Source organism: Schistocerca serialis, chromosome 9 (assembly GCF_023864345.2).
Source record: "Schistocerca serialis cubense isolate TAMUIC-IGC-003099 chromosome 9, iqSchSeri2.2, whole genome shotgun sequence".
In the NCBI taxonomy this organism is placed as follows: Eukaryota; Metazoa; Arthropoda; class Insecta; order Orthoptera; family Acrididae; genus Schistocerca; species Schistocerca serialis.
Genome location: NC_064646.1, coordinates 333,570,787 through 333,597,675, shown reverse-complemented (window position 1 = coordinate 333,597,675; position 26,889 = coordinate 333,570,787). Strand labels below are relative to the sequence as shown.

General features: G+C 44.1%; 1 protein-coding gene across 1 annotated transcript; it reads left to right on the top strand.

Annotated features, from left to right (window-relative positions):
• On the top strand, positions 1–26,397 carry LOC126419181 (uncharacterized). The gene is made up of 2 exons (XM_050086312.1): positions 1–1,392; positions 22,451–26,397. Exons 1-2 carry the CDS (start codon positions 10–12, stop codon positions 24,416–24,418), a joined length of 3,351 nt encoding a protein of 1,116 aa, XP_049942269.1. The 5' UTR covers positions 1–9; the 3' UTR covers positions 24,419–26,397.
• Positions 26,398–26,889: the final 492 nt, after the last annotated feature.

The following is a 26,889-nucleotide window of genomic DNA, read 5'->3' as shown; positions in this document are numbered from 1 at the left end:
GTTAGGAACATGGCGGACCACGGGCGCCACCTCCGCCCGCCGCTTTCACTACCGCTGCTGGTGCTGGCGGTCGCCGCAGCCTCTGCAGCGCCGCAGCTGCTGCCTCTGGACGATGACCCCGACATCGACGTCCGCCGGTCCTACCTGCCCCCGCAGGGCTACCTGCCGCCGCAAGCGGAGGAGCCGCAGGCGTCTTCCCAGGCAGACGTGGCGCTGGCGGCGGCAGCGGCGCCGGACGGCTCTCTGCTGCTGCCCCCGGGGGCGGCGGACGACGAGACGGCCGAGCAGTGCAGTCACTCCTTCCACTCCTTCCTCTGCGGCCGTCCCGGCCGGCGTCGCAGGCCGGGGGCGGCACCGGCGCCTGCTCCACCTCCAGCTCCAGCGGCGACGTTCCAGCTGCCGTCTCGCTTGCTGCCCGGACCCTTACCGAGAACGCTGCCGCCTACGTCGACGTCGCCTCCCCTTCCGCCGAACCCCCAGTTCCAGGCGACGTTCCTGCAGCCGTCTAGACTCAGGCCACCGTCTGAAAATGCGTTACCATCCCAGCATCTGAACTGCACATCTCACGCTACACTGGAAGTCCGACCGCGACTTACGTCCCCACCTGCGGTAATCAAAGACAGTAAACCAGCTCCGTCAGTAGTATCGTTCCGCCAACTGTATACTCCTCAGAAATTTTCCCTTCCAAATGATATCAAGAAAGAAACTAGCGACCACAACTGTACTTCAGAGACGACTCTTAAAGTAGCTTCTCCATCGGCTTTATCGTCGTCACTCAGCCGAGTGCCACCACCTTCTCCAGAGAGAACCTCTTACCCTTCTTTCGAGGAGCGAAGACCTGCACCTGCCATTCACGACCCTACCAACTGCTCCTCGCACACCACAACGAGTTCAACAACCACCACTCCTTCGCCCAGTAGCGTCTTCGCCGAACCGTCACCACAGCCATCGGCGACCTTCGAGTCTGCCAGACTTGCCATACTGCCCAACCATCCACCGGGCTGCACCTGCGGCGCCGACCACGGCGCCAGCTCCAGCGTCGATGCGACCTTCGTCAGCCCAGAGAAAGTCGCAGCGCCCCAGCGGTTCCACAACACAGGGAAGCCTTCTGCTGCTACAACTACCACCACTACTACTACTACTACGACTACTACCACTACGCAGAGGCCGACGACCCCGCGTCCCTCTCCACGGGCACTGGAGCCACTGGCTGCAGCCCCAGAACCTGCAGTGGTCGCGCCACCCAAGACGTCCTCCTGGTCAGAGGCGGACAGCTGCAGCCACGCCTTCCACAGCTTCCTCTGCAAGAAGCCCCAGGCGGCGTCGAGTAGGAGGAAGGTGTTGCCCGCCCAGCCCATAGAGGGGGACAGCTCCTTCATAAGCGCCGCCAGTGTACGTATCAGAGCGCGCAACTCTACTTCACTAGAAACGGTGGAAAAACCAAGATAATTCACTATTGAACGAAAGGTTGTTTCCCCCAACATTTCTATTCAGTGGTAGTTGTGGCTCAGTCTGCTTAAATGGAAAAGGAAGAAAAGAGAAAGCGCGGGTTTCTAATAAGCGTGGGCACTGGATACACGTCGTAATCTCCTTGTCCCCCTGTCTCTGTCCGTATCCCCTTCCCCATTTCTTTGTCCGTCTCCTCCTGCTTCCCCCTCTCTCTGTCCATCAACTCTACAACCTTCTTTGTCCATTTACTCCTTGCCCCTCTTTCTTTCCACTTCATCTTTCCCTCTCTGTTCCCCCTTCTCTACGTCCACCACGTCCTACCTCCTCCCCCTGTCCATCTTCTTCCCCCAGCCTCTGTACATCTCCTGCTGCCCCCTGTTTCTGTCCATCTCCTCCGTCGCGTTTCCTATGTGCATTTCCTCCCATCCCTCTTTCCATCTCCCGTTCCCCTCTCTGACCTTAAGCATTGTTTGCACTTACTGCTAATCCAGATCCTGCAATAGTATTCTGATCATAAGCCAATAAGCCATAAGCACAATTTCGCTGTTTGCTAAGAACGTTCACTATTTATTAATCGTACTAATTAGATACATACAAATATTAAAGAACGCAGTACCTGAAACACGTCCGTGTCAGAAATTCAGCGTTTTGTCAAAATTTCAATGCACTCGGTCGAGAACATTAGGAGATTAACGATTCTGAGCAAACCAATATTTACATTTTTATAACGTTTCCCGCTTTTATTACATACGAATTACATACATAACCGGTGTTATGCCAGTGGGGATATAAAAACACTTGAGTACTCGAATGCAACGTTGAGTCAAAATTTTACAGCAATGCATGAAGAATCTTTGGAGATTTGAGATTTCGAAGAAACAAGCATCCAAGCTTGTGCTTGTGTACAAAAGTGTATGTCCCAAATGGCAAATTGTAGGAGACGAGGTACTGTCAGAAGTGAAGGTGTGAGGACTGCGCGTGAGTCGTGCTTGGGTACCTCAGACAGAACACCGAATGGCAAAGGTCCCGAGTTCGAGTCTCGGCCCGGCACACAGTTTCAATCTGTATCCATCGGTATACGGGCCTGTTTTTATTTACCTATTTTTTATGTACGTAATACATAAATTTATATAAATTTGATAATAGGGAAGCGTTGTTACAAAAATCTAAAAAATTTACACACACACACACACACACACACACACACACACACACACTCATGCACACATAGACATCCACATATATATATATATATATATATATATATATATATATATATATATATATATCGTATTATCTTCCAATGTTGTGTCACAATTTTAAAGTAACCGGTCAAGAACCCTCGGAGTTGCACGATGTTGAAACAAATTTGTTTTACAGCGTACGGTATTATTCATAAATGTCTTCTCTGTTTCAGAAGACGACGGTACAAAAATAAAACAAAGACATCAGTGGAGAGGGTATTTCCGCAGGTTTCGATTCGTTTTCGCGTCGTGGCGTAGTTGAAGAGAGCAATCACGAGGCGGTAGGCGTGCAAGAATCTGTAGGCGAATTGTGTGCTCCATATTATCCCATTAAATTAACTTTATGACAGCAAGAAGGCAACCAAATAAACAGATTCCAAAAGTGTAATTTTGTTCTTCGTTACGCACGCATTTCGAATCGACATATTGACGTTCATCGAATCAAGAACGGTATCTACATAGAGCACAATGTCATTAACGAAATTGGAGTGCTTCTCTACCCACAGATTTTCTTCTACTTCCCTATTTCAAGGTTTAGCCTCCCGTGCCTTTTCGGTCTTTACTATTTACTGCCATCTGTATCTGCGTCTTTCTATGTCCCTCGTTTATCTCTGCTGACAAGGCATGACCTAGCGTTCGTGGTATCCTCTCTAGACTCATCCTTTGGGTGTGATTTTTCAATAATGTTTTATTTCCTTCAATATTTTCATTGCTCTTATGAGTTCCTGATTTCTAAAATACACGTTTATTATATGGTCGTCAGTGGTAGCACCTTTAACGTTCCTGAGAAATCTTATTTCTTCTGCCTGTAAATTACTTTTATCACTTTCCTTTACGGATCCGTGTCTCACATACAGCAGTACATATGTAGCGACAGGTTTGTAAAATGTTAGTATTCTTATTAGGTCTACAACTTTGCCTTCGCCGTTTTTTCTCGAAGTTTGAGACTATTTCGAAAAACGTACAAAAACTTCACCATTCAAAATACTTCCTATCGCTACCCACTACTTTCTCCCATCTTACAGGCAACATTAAATCCCGCGGGGAAAGAACCGCGTGTCTTTTTAGAAGATACATGAGTCGATCAAATTTTACACTTGTTCATGTCACCGGAAGTGCTGGTCAGCGAGACCGTGTGCCGTTAACCTAAAAAGGTGCTAGTCGGGGGGAGGGGGGGGGGCATTACCTGGAGAATATGGTGGGTAAGGTAGGACTCCCAATTTCAACGTTTCCAAGTGTCTTTCGACGGATTTTGCAACACATTGTCGAGCACTGTAATTCTACAAAATCATCTTCTCATATCTGATGCAGTATGTGGCCGTATGTCTTTCACCGCTCGGCTCAAACGCATCAATTGTTTCCGGTAAGCATTTACTCTGATTTTTTCCGTCGGTTTCAGTAGCATCGAAAACCTTCTCTTTTCCACCGCCACGTCCGTCTTCACGTCAAGACCACCACTCTCGAAACCTTGAAGGAAGTGTCTGCAGGTTTTTTCGCTTGTAATTCGCGCAACTTGAGTCTTACCCAGGATTTTATGAGCCTCAGCCGCAGATATCTTCATATTAAAACAGAAAACTAAAACTTCCCGGCACGTAAGCTGACGTATTCAACCTAGAATAGCTTTCTGATACAATCACAAATCGGCTAATATTTTAATGGCGTTATGTTTTCAAATGTCTAAACTTATTGTATGGCCATCACCTGCACCACCAATTGCCGCTACTGCCATCTATTGCAAAACGGCGGAAGCAAAGTTGTAGACCTAATACTTTTGTTATCTTCCTTATCTTGCTTTAGAATGTTTTATTTATCACACCGCTTATTGATTTATTTTCTTAATCTTATTTTCTGTATTCTCGTCCATAGCATGGTTTACATCGTAACCTGATATGTGCCTGTGTTCTGGATGCCTTAAGGTTTTCACACTGTCTTCTGATGCAAGTCTGCATCTTGATAGCTGCTTCTCTATCTAGCCGCAGTTCAAATTTAAACATTTATCTTAGAACTCCACTGGGTTTCACATGTCTTCTGGATATTCAGTAGCCACTAAGATGTCGAACCAGTCACTAATCTCCACTTTCAATTCACTGTCACTGCAGTACAGTTTTTTATGCAAAAAATCGTCCAACTTTGGAAAAAGATGGTAATGATTTCGAGCCAAGCCCCGGCTATAAGGCGCTGGTCGAAAACTTTTCGCTTAAACTACCGAAGCAAATACTTCGCCAACACAGCAGAATGTGCGCGAACTTCATACTGAATCACAAAGTTATATGTTTATATGTTCAGATGTGCTAACAAAACTAACGTGGTTCCATTTAAAAAAACTTAGGTTTGTGTTAAAAAACATACCTCCGAGCATTTTTGTATGGTTTGTATTAAACAATTACACTAGCCCCTCTCCTCACGTTCGGTCTGTGGAATCGGTTCGTCAGTATTTGATGTGGTTTACGAAATATATCCAGCGGTAACGTTAGGTGACTCACCCTGTATATATAGATATAACGAAATAATCAAGAGCCACTTTCATAAAAGAAATTTAATTTTTTAAGCGGTTTCAAACATGCAGTGCCCTTCTTCAGAAAGCTAAGCAAAAAATATATACCACAACTAAGTAGAAGTCAGGTAGGAATATTCAAACTAAGGACGAAAAGTTTAAAAAAATTTCCGATTTTGAAGGTAAAAATGGTACATGTTTATAACAAAGGAACTATTTGGGACTGCAAATAATGAGATGCACGCAGAATATTGCTATGATCCTACAAAATTACAAGAACAATAAGTAATTCAATAATGTGTCCGTTAATGCAATAAGAACTCGTAAATGCCTATTTGTGGTTCATAATGCCTGTGCAAAAATGTTATAAAGAAGCCTGTCAACAAGTGCAGACATCATGCAGGAACTAGAGTGAATCAGCTAGTGACAAGCGTATGTTGAGATTGGCCTGAGGATGGGGATAAGAGTACACACCTATAGTTGTCATAAATCATAAAGGAAAAAGTAAGTACAACAATATATGTTGAAATATGAAACAAACCAGTAACTCTAGCTCCTTATCATATGCTTACTCTTAGACAAACATTACACCTTACGTAAATCATACCACCGTAGAATACAGTTATTTACAATATACACGTAGAATTACTTCGGAAAAAGTACCAAAATTTGTCTTAAAGTACTAAGCGATTTACAGGAGATGGTTCTTTTGAAACGACACGCACGATTTCCTTCACCATCCTCGAAACAATACGAGGTGGTGTTCCGTCCCTAATAATCTCAATGCTGACGGTATGTTATATCCTAATCTTCTTTCCTACTTTTTTTAACAGTATTCTCGGTAAGGTGATAAAGGAGTGGTAATGAGAAACCACAGGAGTGGATATAATACTGGAATACAAGAAAGTAGGAATACTTATTGATTATCTGGCTTCCACGGACAAAGTGATATTATCGGAACGATTACAAAAGGAGGTTAATCAAATTATCCTACTAAGAGACAAGCGGCATAGGAGCCCGGAGTAGAATGCCTCTATGGTGGCAGTGGTGGTCCGTTGTCAGGATGTTGGCTGTTGATAACGCATGAAAACAGCATCATTAGTCGGACACTTTATTCATACTCTTGTACGAAACTCGCAGCAGCTTTGCTGAGATGACTATCCCTTTTGGGCGGTGGTGAGAGCAGCACGTGGATGACCACTGTGGCCAGGGGGCGGCTAGAGGCGACATTTGACGTCAGAGCCCAGAGGAATGCTGGCGCTCCGAGCCGCGCACCAGCATGTGCAGCGGCTATGCATGGCGCGCCTGCTTGCGACAAAGCGTAGCAGCGCCGCATAAGTCCGCTGTAATTATCGCACAGGATTTCTGCCTACAGAAGCGGAGCTCACCCTTGCGAGATAAGTCTCTTGGCACCGGGATGCCGCAACGGCTTAGGAGGGTTAGTTGCTGCACCAGCTTACATCTGCACTGAGGTAACAAACCTCTTGAGATAGCGATGTGCACATGGAGGTAGTGTCGCGGACACAAGTTGTAAAAGAGCAGAGCACTGCTAGAGCTGAAATTTATACTCAGGTGTCCGACGTGATTACGGTCGCACGATGGGAGTTAACAGACTCTGAATGAGGAATGGTAGTTGGAGCTAGACTCATGGGACTTTTCATGGAAATTCAATCTTCGGAGATCCATGGTGTCAAGAGTGTTTCGAGAATACCAAATTTCAGGCATATCTCTTAGCACGTACAATGCAAAGGTAGGCGGCCTTCACCTAACGGGCGAGAGCAGCGGTGTTCACGTAGAGTTGTCAGTGCTAATAGACAAGTAATACTGGGTAGTAACCGCAGAAATCGATGTGGGACGTACGATGAAAGTATCCGTTAGAGCAATGTAGCAAAAGTTGGCGCTAATGGTCTATGGCAATATGGCAGCAGCCGACTTACACGAATGCCTTTGCTAACAGCACGACGTTGCCTGCAGCGCTTCACCTCTGCTTGTGACCAAATCAGTTAGACCCTAGACGACTGGAAAGACGTGGACGGGTTAGATGAGTCCCGATTGCAGTTAGTAAGAGCTGATGGTTGGTTTCGGGTATTTTTTGAACATTTGTCCAATAATATAAAACGGCCAACAGGTAGCGAAACAAAATTTAAATCTAATTTAAAATCGTTTCTCCTGCACTGCACCTATTCCACTGAGGAATTTCTGCTTAAAAAGTGGTAGTCAGCAAAAAAAAAAAAAAGGGAAAGAAGTAAGGGTAGTTGAATAGTTGGGACTAAAAATAATAATTTGCACATTAATATTATCAGTAAACATGTATACATGTTCTGTAAAGTGACTCGTTCCGTAATATTTCGATAGTGGACTCGTTCAAATTGTCTATGGAAGATGTAGCCAGCTAAATAACTAGCAGGACATCGATAAAGGCCTAGGAGAGAAATGGCTTTCTAGGACCGCTGGTCTGGAACTGCTGCCCTCCAGGGCAGATGTCTGCTGTGGTCAAATGGAATCGGAAATGACTCATCTGTGTGATGACGCCAACTGCAAGAAGGCGGACTCAGAGCCTGCAGTAGGGTCGTTGGTGGTGAAGGCCCAAACCTTCGATGGCTGCATGCAGAACCATACGGCCCCATCGCATGGCCAAGTACGCTTCTCGTGACTGGTGCTACCTGACTGTAGCACCCACTGTTAGAACTGGTGCGTACTTATACAGGTTAGGTGCTCAGTTGTTGTTGCAATGGACTGTTTCTAACCACGTACGGCGTAACACGTCTGTCACTCGAGGATTAGGAAACCGACCAGCCGGTCCTGCTGTAGCCTTGCCCTCTTGCTGTGTTATCGGAATTCCAATTCTCTACCCTTCTCGGCTCGCAGTGTGTAAAAAGGCCGGTTGCAGCATCTGCCATGAGAGTGTTTTGGCTCTACCGGATCAGAAGGCTTCTCACAACTGCTGTGGCGCAGCTACTAGTTTCATAACAGGGCCCAAAAAATAGTGGTTGCGCTACAGCAGGTCTGCAGATCTCTGTCGAGAATGCACAGAATATGAAGAACATGAAGACATCTCGCTGGTGGATGACAATAGAAGGAAAAATATTCGAAAGACAGAGAGATTTAGGGAAACCTGATGGAGTAGACGGAAACTGGGCTGACAGAAAGAGAAGCACTAAGAGCAGCAAGTGAAATGACAATATCTGCAATAAAAAGAATATTTCGATAACTGTAAAACTGAGATATTACCAGACAATGACCCGCCCTGAAGGCTTATAACAGCCTCATAAAAGTCTGCGCCTTGCAAGAACAGTATGACTTAAAAGGTTAGAGCTTATAGAACCAAGGATTCAGGTGGATATTGGGACCTCAAAGAACAGGAGCTAACTAATAAAAAACGTGATCTAACCAAGATCTGTGTACTCTCGCAGAGGAAATCTCGGGTATCATCAAGAAAAGAAGGACCATGTTCCTTGGACACATCGTTAGTATGGACAAGGAGAGGATGACACATCAGATAATACAATTTTGTCAGTAGGACCAAAGTATGCTGCATCCAGGAGGTGAGAAGGTATATGGAAGAAATGGCAAAACGAGAAAAAGAGATTTAAAACATGGTGACTTTAAATTAAAATATTCAGGCTGGCCGGCCGGGGTGGCCGAGCGGTTCTAAGCGCTACAGTCTGGAACCGCGCGACCATTACCGTCGCAGGTTCGAATCCTGCCTCGGGCTTGGATGTGTGTGGTGTCCTTAGGTTAGTTAGGTTTAAGTAGTTCTAAGTTCTAGGGGACTGATGCCTCAGAAGTTAAGTCCCATAGTGCTCAGAGCCATTTGAACCATTTATTCAAGCTCCTCTCCAGAATTATACCCGGCACAAAATCTGCATGGGACGAAGCGCAAAGAAGGGAACAAAGTATCAGAATGAAACAATACTGGAAATTAATTTGGTCCTGTGCTGACAAAATGAAAAGAAGAAGTAGGAATTAGGTGTCCCTAATTCAATGGGCCAATAGTTTACAGGCAGCTCCTTCTCTGTAGGCTTGAAGCGGAGAGAGGAAAACGTTTTTCAAGAAATAAAACAAAAAAATATATAGATGCTGGTTATGTCCTTAGTTGTAAATTACAGTGCTAGCCCTTAATGTTTCAATACGAAGAATGACAGAAGTTCGAGGTATGCGATACAGTAGTCAAAATACATGAGTGGCCACGGCTTGTGAGAACAATGGATCTTAGTCCGCTGTACATCGAGACGAATTAAAGGGTACGTCATTCGATTGCTGCTCCAGCTCTCTGCCAAGGTTCATCAACAGTAGTGCGTGGCGAATGGTACTGTGCCAGTCCCTGACTACTCATGAACTTATGTTTTCAGTGAGCTCTAGAGAAACTACTGATCAAGATACTAGTCGAACACCGTATGCAAATCAGCATGGCACAGGCATAGCACGGTCTTGCACTACCTTGTTGAAAGATAACGTCACAGAGACATCGGAGACAAGGCATAGCCATTCGTCTCAACACATCAGAAACGTAACATATGCGGTTCACAGTTGGTCGTGCTATTTACCCAGTGTGTACATATACCTACGCACCAATTACTGGGAGCGTATTTTGATGATGGATACAATATGACAACGTCCACTCTCCACAGAGCCTTTAATACATATGTATATACAGGGAGACGACAAAAATTTGGAAACACTAAAAACTTATTATCATGCCTAAAGCGTTAACGAAATGCTTCCAGGGATTTACCTTTGAGTTCACTGATAATATCCATAATAGTCACGTGTTGACAGAACCTACCGCTAACAAACGTAGCAGACGCCTCTGACTGTTACGATGTCTTTATTTAATCCGATTTGGTGAGGATCCCAGACACTTGAGCCGTGCTCTATAATGGGTTGTACTAGTGATCCACACGTGGGCACTTTTGCACATGAGCTACACTTTTCTAGCAGTCTCCCAATGAATCGATCATTTACTTCCCTGATACCAATCTCAAGTATTTGTTGAATTGCATACACCTTTTCAACGTTACATCCAGGCATTTAATTGACGTGATTGAGTCAAGCAGCCAGCCACTATCATTGTGTTGAAACGTTCAGGGACTGTTTTTGCTAGTCATCGGAATTAAGTTACTTTATTCTATATTTAGAGCTAGCTGCCATTCATCACATCAACTAGAGATTTTGCCCTACTCTGAGGAGACAAAAGTCGTGGGATAGCGATATACACATACACCGATGGTGGTGTTATCGCGTACAGGAGGTATAAAAGGGCACGCTTTGGTGGAGCTCACATTTCTACTCAGGTGAATCGAACGAAAAGATATTCTACGTGATCAAGGCCGCACGATGGGAATTAACAGACTTCGAATCGAAATGTTTGCTCGTGCTGGATGCGTGGCGCATTCCATTTAGGAAATCGTCAGAGAATTCAATATTCAGAGATTTAGAGCGTCAAGAGTGTGTCGAGAATATCAGTTTACGGGCATTACCTCTCACCAAGGACAACGCAGTGACCGACAGCCTTCACTTAACGACCGAGAGCAGTGGCTTTTGCGTAGTCAGTGGTAACAGACAAACAACAATGCATGAAATAACCACAGAAATCAATATTAGATGCACGATGAATGTATCAGTTAAGACAGTGTGGCATAATTCGGCTTTAAAGAGCTATGGTAGCAGACGACCGACTCAAGTTCCTTTGCTAACAGTACGTCATCGACTGCAGTTGCTCTCCTGAGACGCGACTATATTATTTGGACCCTAGACGACTGGTAAACCGAGACTTGGTCAGATTTCAGGTGGTAAGAGCAGGAGGTTGGTTGCGAGTGTGGCGCAGACCCAACGAAGTCATAGACCCAAGTTGTCAACAAGGCACTGTGCAAGCTGGTGACGGCTCCATATTAATGGACCGTAGACGACTGGTCAACCGAGACTTGGTCAGATGAGTCCCGATTTATGGTGGTAAGAGCAGGTGGTTGATTTCGAGTGTGGCGCAGACCCAGCGAAGTCATAGACCCAAGTTGTCAACAAGACACTGTGCAAGCTGGTGACGGCTCCATACTGATGTAGGCTGTGTTTACATGGAATGGACTGGGTCGTCTGACCCAACTAAACCGATCATTGATTGGGAAAGGTTATGCGAGGTTACTTGGAGGCCATTTACAGCCATTCATGAACTTCACCGGATCACAATTGCTCGCGATGTGTTTGAAGAACATTTTGGAGAATTCGAGCGAATGATTTGGCCACCTAAGTCGCCTTACATGATAGGCTTCGAACATTTATGGGACTTCGTCTGAAGGTCGGTTTGTGCGCAGAATACCACTCCGGCAACATATCCGCAATTATGGTCGGCAATATCGCGGACACTGCTCGCTTTTTCTGCAGTGTCCATGTCACGTCGAGTTACTGCACTACACCAGGCAAAAGGTGATCCGACACAATGTTAGGAAGCACCTCACGACAGTGTAGAAATCACTTGCGCTTTCTTGTTGTCGATTGGGATTTTGCACTAGGCGAGATCTTCGCGATAAATACAAGATAAGAATGGGACCAACACAAAAGGAAGCAAGACTAGGATTTAACGTCTCGCCAACAATGAGTCGTTATATACGGGAAACAAGAGCACATTATTGAAGTATAGGGCAAGAAACTCGGCCTTACCCTTTCGAATAATATAGATGTGAATAACTCGACACGAATTTTATCCATCGTCCTTCCGAATGTTAATTCAGTCTGCTAACCACTGAGCCAACTCGTTCGGCGTCTCAGTGCCTCAAGAGTGTACTCTCTGTGAAACCAATTTGTGATATCATCCCGACCAGGCAGTTGCTTACATCACCAAGGAAGTCTGTTTGAATGTACCTCTCACATGAGTATGGGTGACGGTCGAAATATACTATGTCTGTAAGATCCTCCTGCATGACTTATCTTGCCAGTAACGAATTCCAGTACGTGCTGACAAGCGTTCGTCCTTCTTACATGATAATAAGACGTTCTCACAAACAAACAACATTAGAATCCATACATACTATAAAAATTGATTTACGAATGTAATGGACGGCTATAATTAAAATACAGCTGTTTACGGGGGCGCAGAGAGTGTTGTAGCTATCGTATAACTTGGTATATATTCTAACGCATTAATGTGGAACCGATTTACCCTGAAAAAAAAAATAGTTGCAATTTTTGCCACCAGGTGCCAAATCTGGCATTGTACACCGTTTGTTTGACGCTACGACATCCGTCCTGTCGTTTGACAACCCATAACGGTTAATAAAATTATCAGCATTATGCCTTTCTCTTGTTTGACGTTTTCTATCCATGTCCCGTGCCTAATCCGTTGCGTATGGAAACATTTCAGTTTGTCTTTCTTGCATCCACAGCGCCATATTTGCACCAGGTTCCAAAACTGGGACCAGTTTTTTTCCTAGCATAAATCGGTTTCACATTAACGCATTCGCAAATCTACCAAGTTTCGCTGCCATACTTAATTACAACCCACTCTGGACCTTTGTGAATACTTGCACTTTCTTCAGTCCGGAACCGCGCTGCTGCTACGGTCGCAGGTCCGAATCCTGCCTCGGGCTTGAATGTGTGTGATGTCCTTAGGTTAGTTCGGTTTACATAGTTCTAAATCAAATGATTCAAATGGCTCTGAGCACTATGGGACTTAACTGCTGTGGTCATATTGTCTTAATTTAGTGGACATAGACGGATACAGATGGGAGGGAGGAGGGCAGAGAAAGGGGGAGAATGAAATGGACAAAGAATGGGGAGAGGATGAGATGGTTAGAGAGAGGAGAGAGGAGGAGATGGAAACAGATTGATGGGATGAGGAGATTAATAGGGGGAGCGGGTGGAGGATATGGAAAGGAGAGGGGGACGAGGAATTTACTTACTGTGAAGGTGGAGATGGAAGGTCGAGGAAGAGATAGAGGGAAGAATGAGGTGATGGATAGAGAGAAGGGAAGCAGCAGATGGACAGAGAGAGGAGAGGAGCACTTGGACAGAGAGAGGAGGATGAGAAGATGTACACAGACTGGGGAAGGAGGACATAGATAGAGGAAAATGGACGAGATGGATTAAAAGAAGATTGTAATAAATACATACCAGGGCAACGTCGGTTACTGGACTACTTTATCATATAGTCACCAGTCTCTCATTAAGTACAGATTGTAGATGACATTTCTGCGACATGCTTTCTATTATTGCCTTACAGTGCTGATCTACTGCATATCCACATGTTCAGTGTATATAATGTCAGTCTGAAATCTACTACAAGTGGATGTCATTCTGTCACCATTTTAATGGTCTACGGAGCGGATTCTCATTTCTGTAATGCTTCTGAACCTCGGTTACGCTCACGCGACTTCCAATTTATCTCAAAATGGCTGGAAGACGTTTTAATTGTGAAAAGCCCCACAGTGCGTTTGGCTGCATGTATTTTCGGAGTGGAAAAAAATTCCGGTACGTTTTCAATACGTCCTGTTGTAAAATTCCTTTGTCAGCACCCATCTCACAGCGCAGTTGAAATTTCATTCGTGAACGATTCCTGACATTTTAATTAGGTTTCGCCTGTTACATGTCGCTATTTTCAGAATCAGTCTGAGGGATGGAATTCCGGCATTTTGTTATATCGTTGCTCGACAGGCCGGTTTCCATTGATACGCATCAGTGTAAGAGAACGTAATGGCGTCGACCGTATCCAAAAGAAGAGAAATAGAGGCATGACATTGAAGTGTTTTATTGGAATCAAAAAACCGGACAGCTCTGTTTAAGGAAACCGTATTGTAAGAACTACAACATAATCGGCAATTTACTGTCACGTTCGCTATACCTCCGACCACAGGTCAGGCATTAAAACTCCATCGACGTGGAATGATGGAAGCAGGTATGGTTAGAATTTTACGTTCCGTCGACGTCGAGGTGATTGGAGACTGATCACGAACTCGGACTGTGGCATGATAGCTACTGAAATAGAATGTGTACATTTCAGAGGAACCATCTCGGTATTTACCTTAAGCAGTGTATGGAAACCGCGCAAAATATCAAGCAGGAAGGCCGAGTGAAGACCTGAGGCGCCGTACTTCCGAGTACGGGCACATTTTCTGAACACTGCTCCACGTCGCTCGGTGTTTGCATAGACTTCATCAAGGTCATAGAACTAGCTGTGTAGGATGAGAACGGCGGACGAGATCGATAGTTACTTTTCCAGATGTACCATCTCAGAATTCTTGCGTGTGGTTTTGGAGAAACGGCGAGGGAGCTAAATTTGATACAGAAACCCTTTCAACTTCATTTTGGGGCAGAAATAACTGGGTTTGATATCTAGCCATCTCGGATTGCATTAGCTTATGTTGTTTTTAAGCCAATCAAAGGAATTATAATGCTCTGTCGATTCTGGAAACTCCATTTTAAAATTTGGTAATAAATACCGCGTCACATCCTGTATTATGTCTTTAATTTCCGTTAATTAGAGCGTGTTTGGGTCTAGATCATGCGTGTTTCTGTTGACTGTACCGTTCAATTCGTGCCTGTTCGCGTTCAATTTACTAATCTTTTTTCAGTCCATCAGTATCAAATACTGATGAATTAAGTGATGATCAAGAACGTATCCAACGGGAGAATCATTCGTAGTGGGATGTTGAGTCACCAAAACATAATTCACATCAGTATTTTCCATTGGAACTGAATCTGAGGGTTCATTACTGTTACCAATCTCAGACTCCACAATACATCATCTACCCTCGCTGCTTGACTATGAGAGTTCTTATCAACAACAACCTCACCGTTACATTTAAGTTTAAAATTGAGTTTCATGTAAAAAAAAATTTCCAGGTTGTAATGCAATGAAAATTGTCTGTTGTTGATGTATCACGTAGATAACACGTTTTTAGCCTGTTCAGAGTTGTTAAAATGAAATTATTAGGGGCCATAACAAATTTGAAGTCGCACTCGCCGTTTCTTGTCCTAGAACTAGCGACGTTGTACATAACACTACCATCGAAATGGCAGTGTCATACTCACCTATTTCTTTTCTCCAAATCCAACGTGATTTTATCCTTTCCTCAACTGCCGGTCCTCTGCGGACATGAGTAAATACAATAAAAATATAAATTAAGTAAAACCAATAACCAGGTTTCGAACACGGGACGCAGAAAGCGAGAAACCGTGACGCTTGCTACTGTGCCACCAGCTCGGCTGAGTTTCTCGCGCGCTTAGTGGCACCTAAATTACGTAAGAAACTTTGAGAGTCGTTATCTCTCAAACTATCGAATAGCTACTGACAAGACTAGATACGTGTTTGCTTATTTTGCTCGTCTTCCACTGAGCGGAGTTTCTGGCAAACAGTGCTCAGGCACTTACCAAGTTTTCCCTTTTAGTCTACTTCTTGGGTCGCCACTTCGAAGTTAAATTCGTAACTAGCATTTCTTCTGCCTTTCAGTATTTTCACCGATCGAGGTGACGTAATGTAGTCTGACTCTTACATACGTAGACGATTGCAGCAACCAGCCACTTCTTACAGTGCTATTTATTTATTTAAACTGCACTGCTACCGGTTTCAAACGGACAGGTTCATTTTCAGACGACTAGTTCACGTTTTACATTAGATTTCGCCTTTTATTTCCCTAACAGACGAAATGTCGTTGGGGTGTTGGTGTCCTACAACCAATACAAGATGTGAGACAATGCCTTTTTAACTGTAATTGTGCCTCACAACGATTTTAACTCATGTACAAAAATTATCAAAGGGAAGATGTTTCTATTACTTACGATGACGAATTCGCGCCGTTATGTTCCAGTGCCGGCTGCTTATCATCTTGCAGCAGCGAAAACTATATAGAGCACTTTTTAAGTATATGTATGCACATAATGTAAAACACCACTCATACACTAAGAAGTTTCATCACATAGAGGTATGTATACAAAGATAGCGACATTACAACCGTAACAATGCCAAAGGCTTTAAGTCTCAGAGGTATTTCGTTATGTACATAGTAGAAATTTACACATTGATAATATTACATTACTTACGAGTCACACTGAAAGAGAAATGATTAAAATTAACATAAACAAATGAAGCAGTTAGTTATAAAGTGTTGTTGCAGTGCAATCACGTAAATATTATAGTATACATTGGAACCAAAGTAAATGATAAGTCCAGATGTACACAAATAATAACTATGGATATATTATGGCATACATTGAAGTCACAATAAATGATTTGGCATGGACGTGCATATATAAATATTACAACTTTTTTACGTTAAATTGGAAACACTGGCTAACTCGATTTGTTCATTGAGGAGATTTTGTGGTGATTCGCTTTTATGTACATATATTTATCTCCCCTCAAACAAATGCATAAAGCTACCTTTCTCAGCATGGTGTAATACTTGTATATAGCCGGCCGGAGTGGCCGTGCGGTTTTAGGCGCTACAGTCTGGAGGCGAGAGACCGCTACGGTCGCAGGTTCGAATCCTGCCTCGGGCGTGGATGTGTGTGATGTCCTTAGGTTAGTTAGGTTTAATTAGTTCTAAGTTCTAGGCGACTGATGACCTCAGAAGTTAAGTTGCATAGTGCTCAGAGCCATTTGAGCCATTTGTACATGGTCTTCAGTGCTCTTTATTCTATGATTGTTGTGTGCAAGGCAAGTGTGGATTTTGAAATGTTGTTCAAACATATGGCGTCTGCATGTTCTCTGAATCGAGTCGCAATGTTTCTTCCAGTTTGTCCTATATAGTAAGAGGGTCACCTTTGACAGCTGAGTTTGTATATGCCATGAGTTTGTATGAGGGGTTATTATTCTTTACGTTATGAACTGCTAACTGCTGGAGTTTGTTTTTGTGGAAGCTTGTTTATGTTTTTAAATAGATAGCTTATTTTATAAGATATGTTCCCTGAGAAAGTTAGTGGAATACTGTTTTTGCTGTTTGTTACTGTGTCTTGTGTTAGTTGCATGGCTGTCAGGTGTGTAGCTTTGCTGACTGAAGGTTTTTGGATTTTTTGTGGTAATTTGTCTATCATGAGAGAACTGTATTCATTGTCGAAGGCTACGGTTTTAATGAGACTGATTTTTTTTTTCTTTTTGATCTGGTTCAAGTCGAATTTTGTGTAGGCGATTCACTGTGGATCTAAAATATGCCATCTTATGCTGGTTTGGATGTTAAGATGAGCTGTTGATACATACGTCAGCGATTGTTGGTTTTCTATCAACCTTAAAATGATTTTATGGTTTTTGTTGGTGACGTAGTGGTCAGCACACTGAACTCTCATTCGTGGGGGCATAGATTCAGAACCCCAGACGCTCATCCACTCAAGATTTCCACGACCCACTAAATCACTTAAGACATTTGCAAGCATACATCCTTCAAAAAGGTCACGGTTAATTTCATTCCCCATTCTTGAAACAAATGAAGCTGGTGCTCTGTCTCTTATGACCTCGTTTCCTTTAATAATTTCTCCATTCATCGGTTTACTAGCAGTCCATATCTTTTATTCTGCAAGTGGCCTCTCCATTGTGCAAGTTCTTTAATTCTTATCCATTTCCAGAACAGCGAATTCATCAACAAATCTTTCCACTAATGTACTTTTCCCTCCAGTATCAATTTCACATTTGAACACGAAATGAGGTCGTTCGAACCTTCTGAGGAGATTGTGGAATTCTGTGTCGCTGTTATACGATAGCTTATTAAAATTGGTTAATGGTTCGGGTTTGCACCCATCATCATATGCAAAAACGGGAAAATATAAACAATAATAGTCAATGGATTTATAAAAACAAGAAAATGAATATGAAATGTGAGGATAAAATTAATAAGCTACCTACAACTTCCAATATCGCCACAAACTGGCGTAGCCAGTACATAACAGAACAAAAGTACAGTATGAAGCTCTTATCTTTACATTATATGAAGTTTACAAAGATCGGCACTAGTAAAGAAGCAGCTACAGACAGTTGACATTATACCTACACTCAGTGAGGTGACAAAAGACATGAGATAGAGATATGCACATATAGAGACAGCGGCAGTATCACGTACGCAAGGTATAAAAGGCAGTGCATTGGCAGGGCTGTCCTATGTAATCAGGTGATTCATGCGAAAATGTTATCGGCGTGATTACGGCAGCACGACGGAAGTTAACAAACTTTGAACGCGGAATGGTAGTTGCAGCCGGACGCATGGAACATTCCATTTAGGAAATCGTTCGGGAATTCAATATTCTGAAATCTAAAGTGTCAATAGTGTGCCGAGAACACCAAATTTCAGGCAGGAACAACGCAGTGGCCAACGACCTTCACTTAACGACCGAGAGGAGCGGCACTGTGCAGGCTGGTGGTGGCTCTATAGCTGTGTGGGCTGTGTTTACATGGAACTGACTGGGTCCTCTAGTCCAACTGAACAAGTCATTGACTGGAAATGGATATGTTCGGACACTTGGAGGCCTATTGCAGCCATTCTGGACTTCATGTTCCCAGACAAAGATGCATTTTTTTTATGGATGACAGTGCGCCCTGTCACCGGGCTGTAATTGCTCGTGACTGGTTTCAAGAACATTCTGGACAATTCGAACGGTTGATTTGGACACCCAGATAGTCCAACACCAACTCCATCGTGCGTTTGTGGGACATAATCGAGATGTCTGTTCGCGAGCATAATCCGGCACTGGCAACGGTTTCGCAGTTATGGGCGGCTACACAGCTTTCTACGTGACACAATATAGTTCAAATGGCTCTGAGCACTATGGGACTTAACATCTGACGTCATCAGTCCCCTAGACTTAGAACTACTTAAACCTAACTAACCTAAGGACATCACACACATCCATGCCCGAGGCAGGATTCGAACCTGCGACCGTAGCAGTCACGCGGCCCCGGACTGAGCGCCTAGAACCGCTAGACCACCGCGGCCGGTCACAATATAGTCTACGACATTATATGGAAATGAAAGACGATTTAAAATAAGCCTAAATGCATGACATATGAATGTGAGGTGAGTTGAATAAAAAGTAAGAATGTAAATAGTGGCATAAAGATAGAATTATAAACAGGCGAGACTCAATACAGGAGTAGGTGAAGCAGCCACGGTGATGTGAGCAGTCTTATGACTTCAGAGTGACCAATTGGAGGCGGCGGCGTATTTAATCCATGAACCTGTGTTAGGACGCTATAGGCGTCAAACATCACTATCATAATATAGGTGGAGGCTAGTTCGATAAGCTTCTCTTAAAATGCCTTCGTATCCCGGCTGTGTGGATACAGCCTTGAAGCGCATTTTCAGTTGCCTTTACACCGTTAACTTTTATCCCAGGTTATACCATATATTACATTGCGAGAGTCGCCTCCATAGAACGTTATCACCCGTGTGGTGACACATCTACGGCACACAGACGTCACGTTACGCGGCGTCAACATCTGGACTTAATACGAGCAGAATTCCCACTCTTCTATAGCTTATGAATGATACAGCTCGTGCGCCAAATCGGTCTATCACATCGAGCGCTGCCTGGATTGTACAGAGGTTGGACAAAAGTGTGAAACACCAAAGAGAAATGCAGTCTTGACCGTAAATGCATGTTTTAGCCGAGCCTGCAGGCTGCGCTGTTGTACTATACCATGAGAGGCACCTGCGCAATGTGCTCAATGCGCTGTAGGAGTCAGTGGTGGTCAGAACAATGTTATGTGTAGTTGTGAGTGCGTTATGTCGGACCTAGTGAGTTCTATCTTGGGAAAACTGTTGCTGTTGTTACGGCGGCTGCTTCTGTAACCAAAGTGGCTGCAGTATTTGCTGTTTCAACAGGTACCTTACCGAAGATTTCTACTGCGGACAGGAAAATCTGAAAATCATCACCAGCCATGTCACAACGCGACGGAAATGGGTGTTGAGTGATCATGACAGAGTGGCATTCAAGACGATTATGACCAAAAATAAGAGGACGGCCACTGGAAAAGCCACTGCAGAACAGAACGTCGCATTCTGCTGTCAGCACCGAAATAGGGAGGGGCTCCCACAAACGGGGAGCTGCAGCACGAGTGGGAATTCCAAAACCAGTCATCAGTGATGCAAATACCCGTCCCATGAAAACATGTCGAAGCCATGGAACCTGGGCTAGGAAGCAAAGGAAGAAACTCGTTTGTTCGTGTGAATACTGTTTCACAATGTTTCCTACCTCTGGCTGAATTTATGTCTCATGGCGGGGTTCGATTGGTGACTAGGGCAGCCATGTCGTGACATTACATAGGCCCCATGGTCACTTTGTAAGATCGCTTTACTGTTAAAAATTACGTGACCATTCTAGTTAGTAATGGCCATTCCACGGTACAATGTTTGTTCCCTATCGTTGTGTTCGAAGACGACAGCGTCCGTGTTCACACAGCTCATCGACCAGCTCTTGAGCGCGAGGATGAATTTTTGAATATAATCTGGCTACCACAGCAGTCGATCGCAGAATTACCGAGCATTTGCGGTCAACTTTGGAGAGAAGGATGAGTGATCTTCGTCCACCTACATCATCCTTACCTGAACTTGCCGCTATTTTGCAGGAAGAACGAAACAATATTCCGTTGAAAACCACAACGAACCCGTATTTATGCATTTCGAAGAAGCTATTTTGAATGCCAACGGGTTGCCTACACAGTAATTATTAGACATACGCTACTGGCCATTAAAATTGCTACACCAAGAAGAAATGCAGATGACAAACGGGTATTCATTGCACAAATATATTATACAAGAACTGACATGTGATTACATCTGGGTCACAGATCCAGAGAAATCAGTACCCAGGACAACCACCTCTGGCCGTAATAACGACCTTGATACGCCTGGGCGTTGAGTCAAACAGAGCTTGATAAGCGTGTACAGGTACAGCTGCCCATGCAGCTTCAACACGATACCACAGTTCATCAAGAGTAGTGGCTGGCGTATTGTGACGAGCCAGTTGCTCGGCCACCATTGACCAGACGTTTTCAATTGGTGGAGATCTGGAGAATGTGCTGGCCAGGGCAGCAGCCGAACATTTTCTGTATCTAGAAAGGAACGTACAGGACCTGCAAAATTCGGTCGTGCATTATCCTGCTGAAATGTAGGGTTTCGCAGGAATCGTATGAAGGGTAGAGCCACGGATCGTAACAGATCTGAAATGTAACGTCCACTGTTCAAAGTACCGTCAATGCGAACAAGACGTAACCGACACGTATAACCAATGGCACCCCATACCATCACGTCGGGTGATACGCCAGTATGGCGATATGGCGATGACGAATACACGCTTCCAATGTGCATTCACCGTCATTTCGCCAAACACGGATGCGACCATCATTATGCTGTAAACATAGCCTGGATTCATCTCAAAAAATGACGTTTTGCATTGGTGCTCCCAGGTTCGTCGTTGAGCACACCATCGCAGGCGCTCCTGTCTGTGATGCAGCGTCAAGAGTAACCGCAGCCACGGTCTCCGAGCTGATAGTTCATGCTGCTGGAAACGTCGTCGAACTGTTCTTGGAGATGGTTGTTGTCTTGCAAACGTCCCCATCTGTTGACTCAGGGATCGAGACGTGGCTGCACGATCCGTTACAGTCATGCGGATAAGATGCCTGACGTCTCGACTGCTAGATATACGAGGCCGTTGGGATCCAGCACGGCGTTCCGTATTACCCTTTTGAACTCACCGATTCCATATTCTGCTAACAGTCATTGGATCTCGACCAACGCGAGTAGCAGTGTCGCGATACGATAAACCGCAATCGCGATTGGCTACAATCTGACCTTTATCAAAGTCGGAAACGTGATGGTACGCATTTCTTCTCCTTACACGAGGCATCACAATAACATTTCACCAGTCAAAGCAGGTCAACTGCTGTTTGTGTATGAGAAATTGGTTGGAAACTTTCCTCATGTCAGGACGTTGTAGGTGTCGTCACCGGCACCAACCTTGTGTGAATGCTCTGAAAAGCTAATCATTTGCATATCACAGCATGTTCTTCCTGTCGGTTAAATTTCGCGGCTGTAGCACGTCATCTTCGTGGTGTTGCAATTTTAATGGCCAGTAATGTAGTAATGTGTTGCGTTTCCGTATTTTTGTCCACCCTTTGTAACTTATTTCGGGTGGCACTATTGGTTTTCAAAGCTATGCTGAGGAGACACACCTCATGTATTATGTCAGTAGATTTGTTCAAAGTAATATTCTTTCACACAAGTGGCGAGTATCTAAAACACCACCGGCAGTGTATATAAATACTGATGTAAATTTGGTCTACTTGTTGCAGCTGCCGGCGCCACGGAAAGCAACACCGCCGCCATTAGTGACCACACAAGGGGAACCCAAGCGTCAGCCCCAGAGATCTACCGCTACGACGACGACTTCCACTACGATCAGGGCGTCAACCATAACAGCCCCTCCGTCGAGGAAGCCGCTCACGACGCAGCCACCAGCTACGACCCCAAAACCTACAACAGTGGTGAGTGGTCCTGTGATCGAGCCTCAGGCAGCACAGGATGCCCCTGCAGTGGCAGTACCACGGCCCATTGACGACGCTGGCCACCACCATCACCACCATGAGGGCAGGGATCTCTGCAGCGACCCCTTCCACAGTTTCCTGTGCCAGAAGGTTGACACCAGCAAACGACGGAGGGTCTATGGTCGGCTTCCGCAACCGCCGCTCCTTCCAGCCGGATCGTCGCCAGACAGAGCGCGGGTGGATGGACTTTCATTCGTGGGAGACAGTACATTCGTCAAGGCTACTGCCATCCCACCTCCAGGAAACTTCGTCTCCTCCAGCAGTCTTTCTACTCCGGCAGCTAGACAGTCTTTCACATCGAGTGTCTCACCACTCACAACTTCTCCTCCTCAACAACGAAGGAAACCTACACTCTCTATACAGAATAAATACTCACAATTTCCTCAGCATCAAACAGCTTCTCAAAGACTTCCAACGACAACTGAAAGTGATACGGTGCAAACGACAAGCCCCACTCCTCCTTGCCACAGCCAGGGAAGAGCCATACCTCGACCGACTATCGCTACATTGCCCATCATATCGCCACAGTTCCCTAGATACCGTTCGGAACAAGCAGCATCTAATCTATTGACGACCGTGAGTGATCCAGGTCCACAGAATGTGCTCCACAAAGAGCCACGACCATATATAGTGGAGGATTCAAGTCCCAGATCTGACGTAGCATACTCAACAAGAACAGTGCCGCCTTCAAAACCTGCAGTGCCACCTGATTTTTTCAACAGATTACCGACACCTCAGATCAGGCCAACAACGACGGCAGTTTCTGGTTCTAGACCTCAAGAGAGACCCAGCCCGGCTGCATCCAACTCACAGCCAGTCACATCATGTGTGAAGTTGGGTGGGAAATGCCTAGAAACTGCGGCAACGAATCCGCAGCCATTTGCATTCGCTCCATTGGCTAACACTCCAGCTCAGGCGGAGCGCGTTCCCATTTTTCGCCCGCCTTCATCGACCTTAAGATCCACTACAGCCCCTGGTGACAATGACGTCCAGCCGGCCGCAGCCCAGAACGACGACGCCCGCGTGCTCCCAGATAACACCGAAAAGCACGGGCACGACCACCACGATCACCACCATCACCACCATAGTGGTAACATTTGTGATGATCCATTCCACAGCTTCCTCTGTGAGCCGACTAAGCCAAGGCGACGTTTTGACGGACGACCACAGACCTCTGGAACTCCGACAAGGATTCCAGGTATAGCAGGAGGGTCGCCACGCTCGGGAAGCTCGCCGCTGGAAGGAGCTGGGTCGTTCCTCAGCTCTGCCACCCTGGCGCTTCCCTCTTCAGACGCTTCCAGATCTGTGAAAGCAGGCAATGAAGGTCGATACTCGCAGGAGAAGCCACGCACATTTGAAGAAGCACTCCCAGCTGCAGCTCAACAGCAGGAGGTGGTCGGTTACTTGTATCCCAAACCTGCCGACCCTCTCCAATACCCTGGGGATTCGATTCGCAATAGTTTACCTTTACAACAGAGAAACATATTCCCAACAGCTCAATATTTCCAAGCAGAAAGAGCCAACAACATCCGTTCGATTGCAAAATCTCGTTCGTCTGTTGGTGCAGGTATAAAGAGGGACACGCTGAGTGCAGCAAGTGGTTCTAGTACTGATGATGTTACCGGCTATCGCCAGAGTTCTGAAACGCTATTGGTACACTCCTCAAGTAGCGACAGCCAACCCTCGAGATGGTCATGGGCGCAGACGGTGGCCTAACAAGCAATCGTCGGACATGCGAGTGAAATACGTATATAGTTCCTCGTACCTTCTTGGATATTACTCTCAAGAAGATCTGGTGATGTAAGCTATGTGCTCTAGGCAGAAAATGTGACAGCGTAACCAGCTAAGAGTAGAGCTACGCGATGCTGATTTTGTATTACAGGTGACTTTCCCGCGCCCAATTCATCTATACTATTATCTCCGTGCCCAACACTTTGTACAATATGAGCACCGTGTCACACAAAATGGAGACCATAAAATTACAATGGAAAGTAGCTGTTTTCTTTATGTTCTGCTACCGTTTTTATCCTCTCATACAGATTTTCAGGTTCCATTGTAGTGTCGCAACTCAAAGTCGAAATCAAATTCAAGGAAAGTGTAAAAGGCACAGTAATGGAATCTGCATTGTAAAAGTGAGATTAATCTCACTTTCAGAGACATTACTTGGACACAAGAGCTTGTTTTCAGCTACACTTCTCTGATTTATCATATAATATTCGTAAACATACTCTTTGTGTATTTCAGTTAATGGTTTGTGTACAGACCAAACTAATGCGATCGAAAAATATACAAATTACTAAGGATATACTGAAGTGCAGGTATTTTTATTGATGACTGAGGACAGTGAACTGAACTATATTACATCACTATTTACTTCATTTGTCGACGAATAATTATAGCCATTAGGAGTATTATGTTTTTAGGTTGGTTAGTACCTCCAAGTACCAGCGTCAAGAGCAAGCCATTAATGTTATTCCCCCATGGGCAGCAGTTCGTATGCTGAAGTATAGACGCAAAACGGTTAATTTATACTGGCAGGTTTAATGCATTTAGTACAGCAATTAAGAACCTGCGGAAAAATCAGGTAGTGGTGTGTTTGAAGGAAGCGTATTAGAAGCAGACAAAAGCAACTAACAATCTGAAGTGGATACATGTCAAGGTACCAATGAGCACAATATCTGCACATTTAGCTCTAACAACCTGTATTTATAAACCACCATGTGAAGCCACGAAGACTGAAGCTTAAGCTTTACCGTACTAAAGCACGAATCATTCAGAAAAGGAAAAAAAGTGACAACTTTAAAACATAACTGAGCCTCCGTGTCAAATGTATATTAATTTATAAAATTTCTGTCTGCGCCATATTTTTCACGTTTTACTAATTTTAGCTGTATGGGGAGCGTTTAATTGAATCATGCAGATTGCTTTCATTTAGATCAAGAACAGAAAGATTAATTTGTAAGGATCCTCTACCTTCTACAACGAGAACTCGAGCTAATTCCTGTAACTCTAATAGTTAGATCGTACAGTTATGTACAATGTTTACTGAAAATGTGACGAATGCCATATTTTTAACTTTAATTTTGTATTTAGTATTGAGGAGTATTCTTGCTGAAGTACTCCTAGTGTCAACACTGTATTTGTATTTATGGAGTTGTGGAATTTTGTACAGGATGTCTGGACCATGTTCCACAAAGGATAAATGATAAATTCAACTAAAATAACTGTTCAGCATAGTTGTGAACAGCACAGGCTATTGATATACATGTTTTCGAGAAAGGGGAAAAACACTACTGGAAGGGATTGGGTATTAATCGAATTTATCATTTCATTTGCTCTAAATGAACATGCCATTACTTGTCTAACGTTCAGAATAGTTTCAGTAGTTGTGTTTGAAAGATATTACACTTTAATATCTTCTGTCATCTGTACTCGTAAGACTTTAATATAGTTACCATGTATATACAAATGAAATGTAAATATTGTAACAATAACTGGATCATGCCAGTACATTATTCACTATAATTCTGTACATTATGAAGGCATGTCAACATTGGCAAACTCGTAATTTGTGATAAATAAAGTACATTCAGTTCCACAAAGTTTCTTAACTCATTTGTGAAGTCTATTTTCAACAGATCATGTCTTTATTTCTATTTAAGTTTTCGATCAGAGTACGTCTGCGAGCTTGATCTTAAGAGACTACTTAGCATCACAGTGCTTTATATGCAAACTTGCACATTAATTTTAGCTATTCCTCATGTTACTAATGAAACAAACTTCGTCTCAACACAGAAACCGAAGACATTTATACTTCTGTATTATACAGATAACAAGTTTTTTATCAACAACATTCAGTCTGGATTTGAAATCTTCGTTTCTACCTGTCTGACGTATGATGACAGTTTCTGAGGATGTATGTTGAATAGCTTTCTGAATCACTGATAGCACCAATGGTAAAGAATGAAGGTAGTTTCCCTCTTCAATGTTAGGGCTGTGGAGATTACTGTTTCCTTCAAACGCAAATTAACCCTTAACTGCTCTAGTGGGGTCCCGGAAACCCTAGACGATAGAATACAATACATGGTACGTGAACGGAACAACAGATGGCACCTGTGTTCTTGGTAATCCTCAGTGAAGTGCTCCCTTTTAACGCGGAGTGTTGAATGCGGTGTTTCCAGTATTAT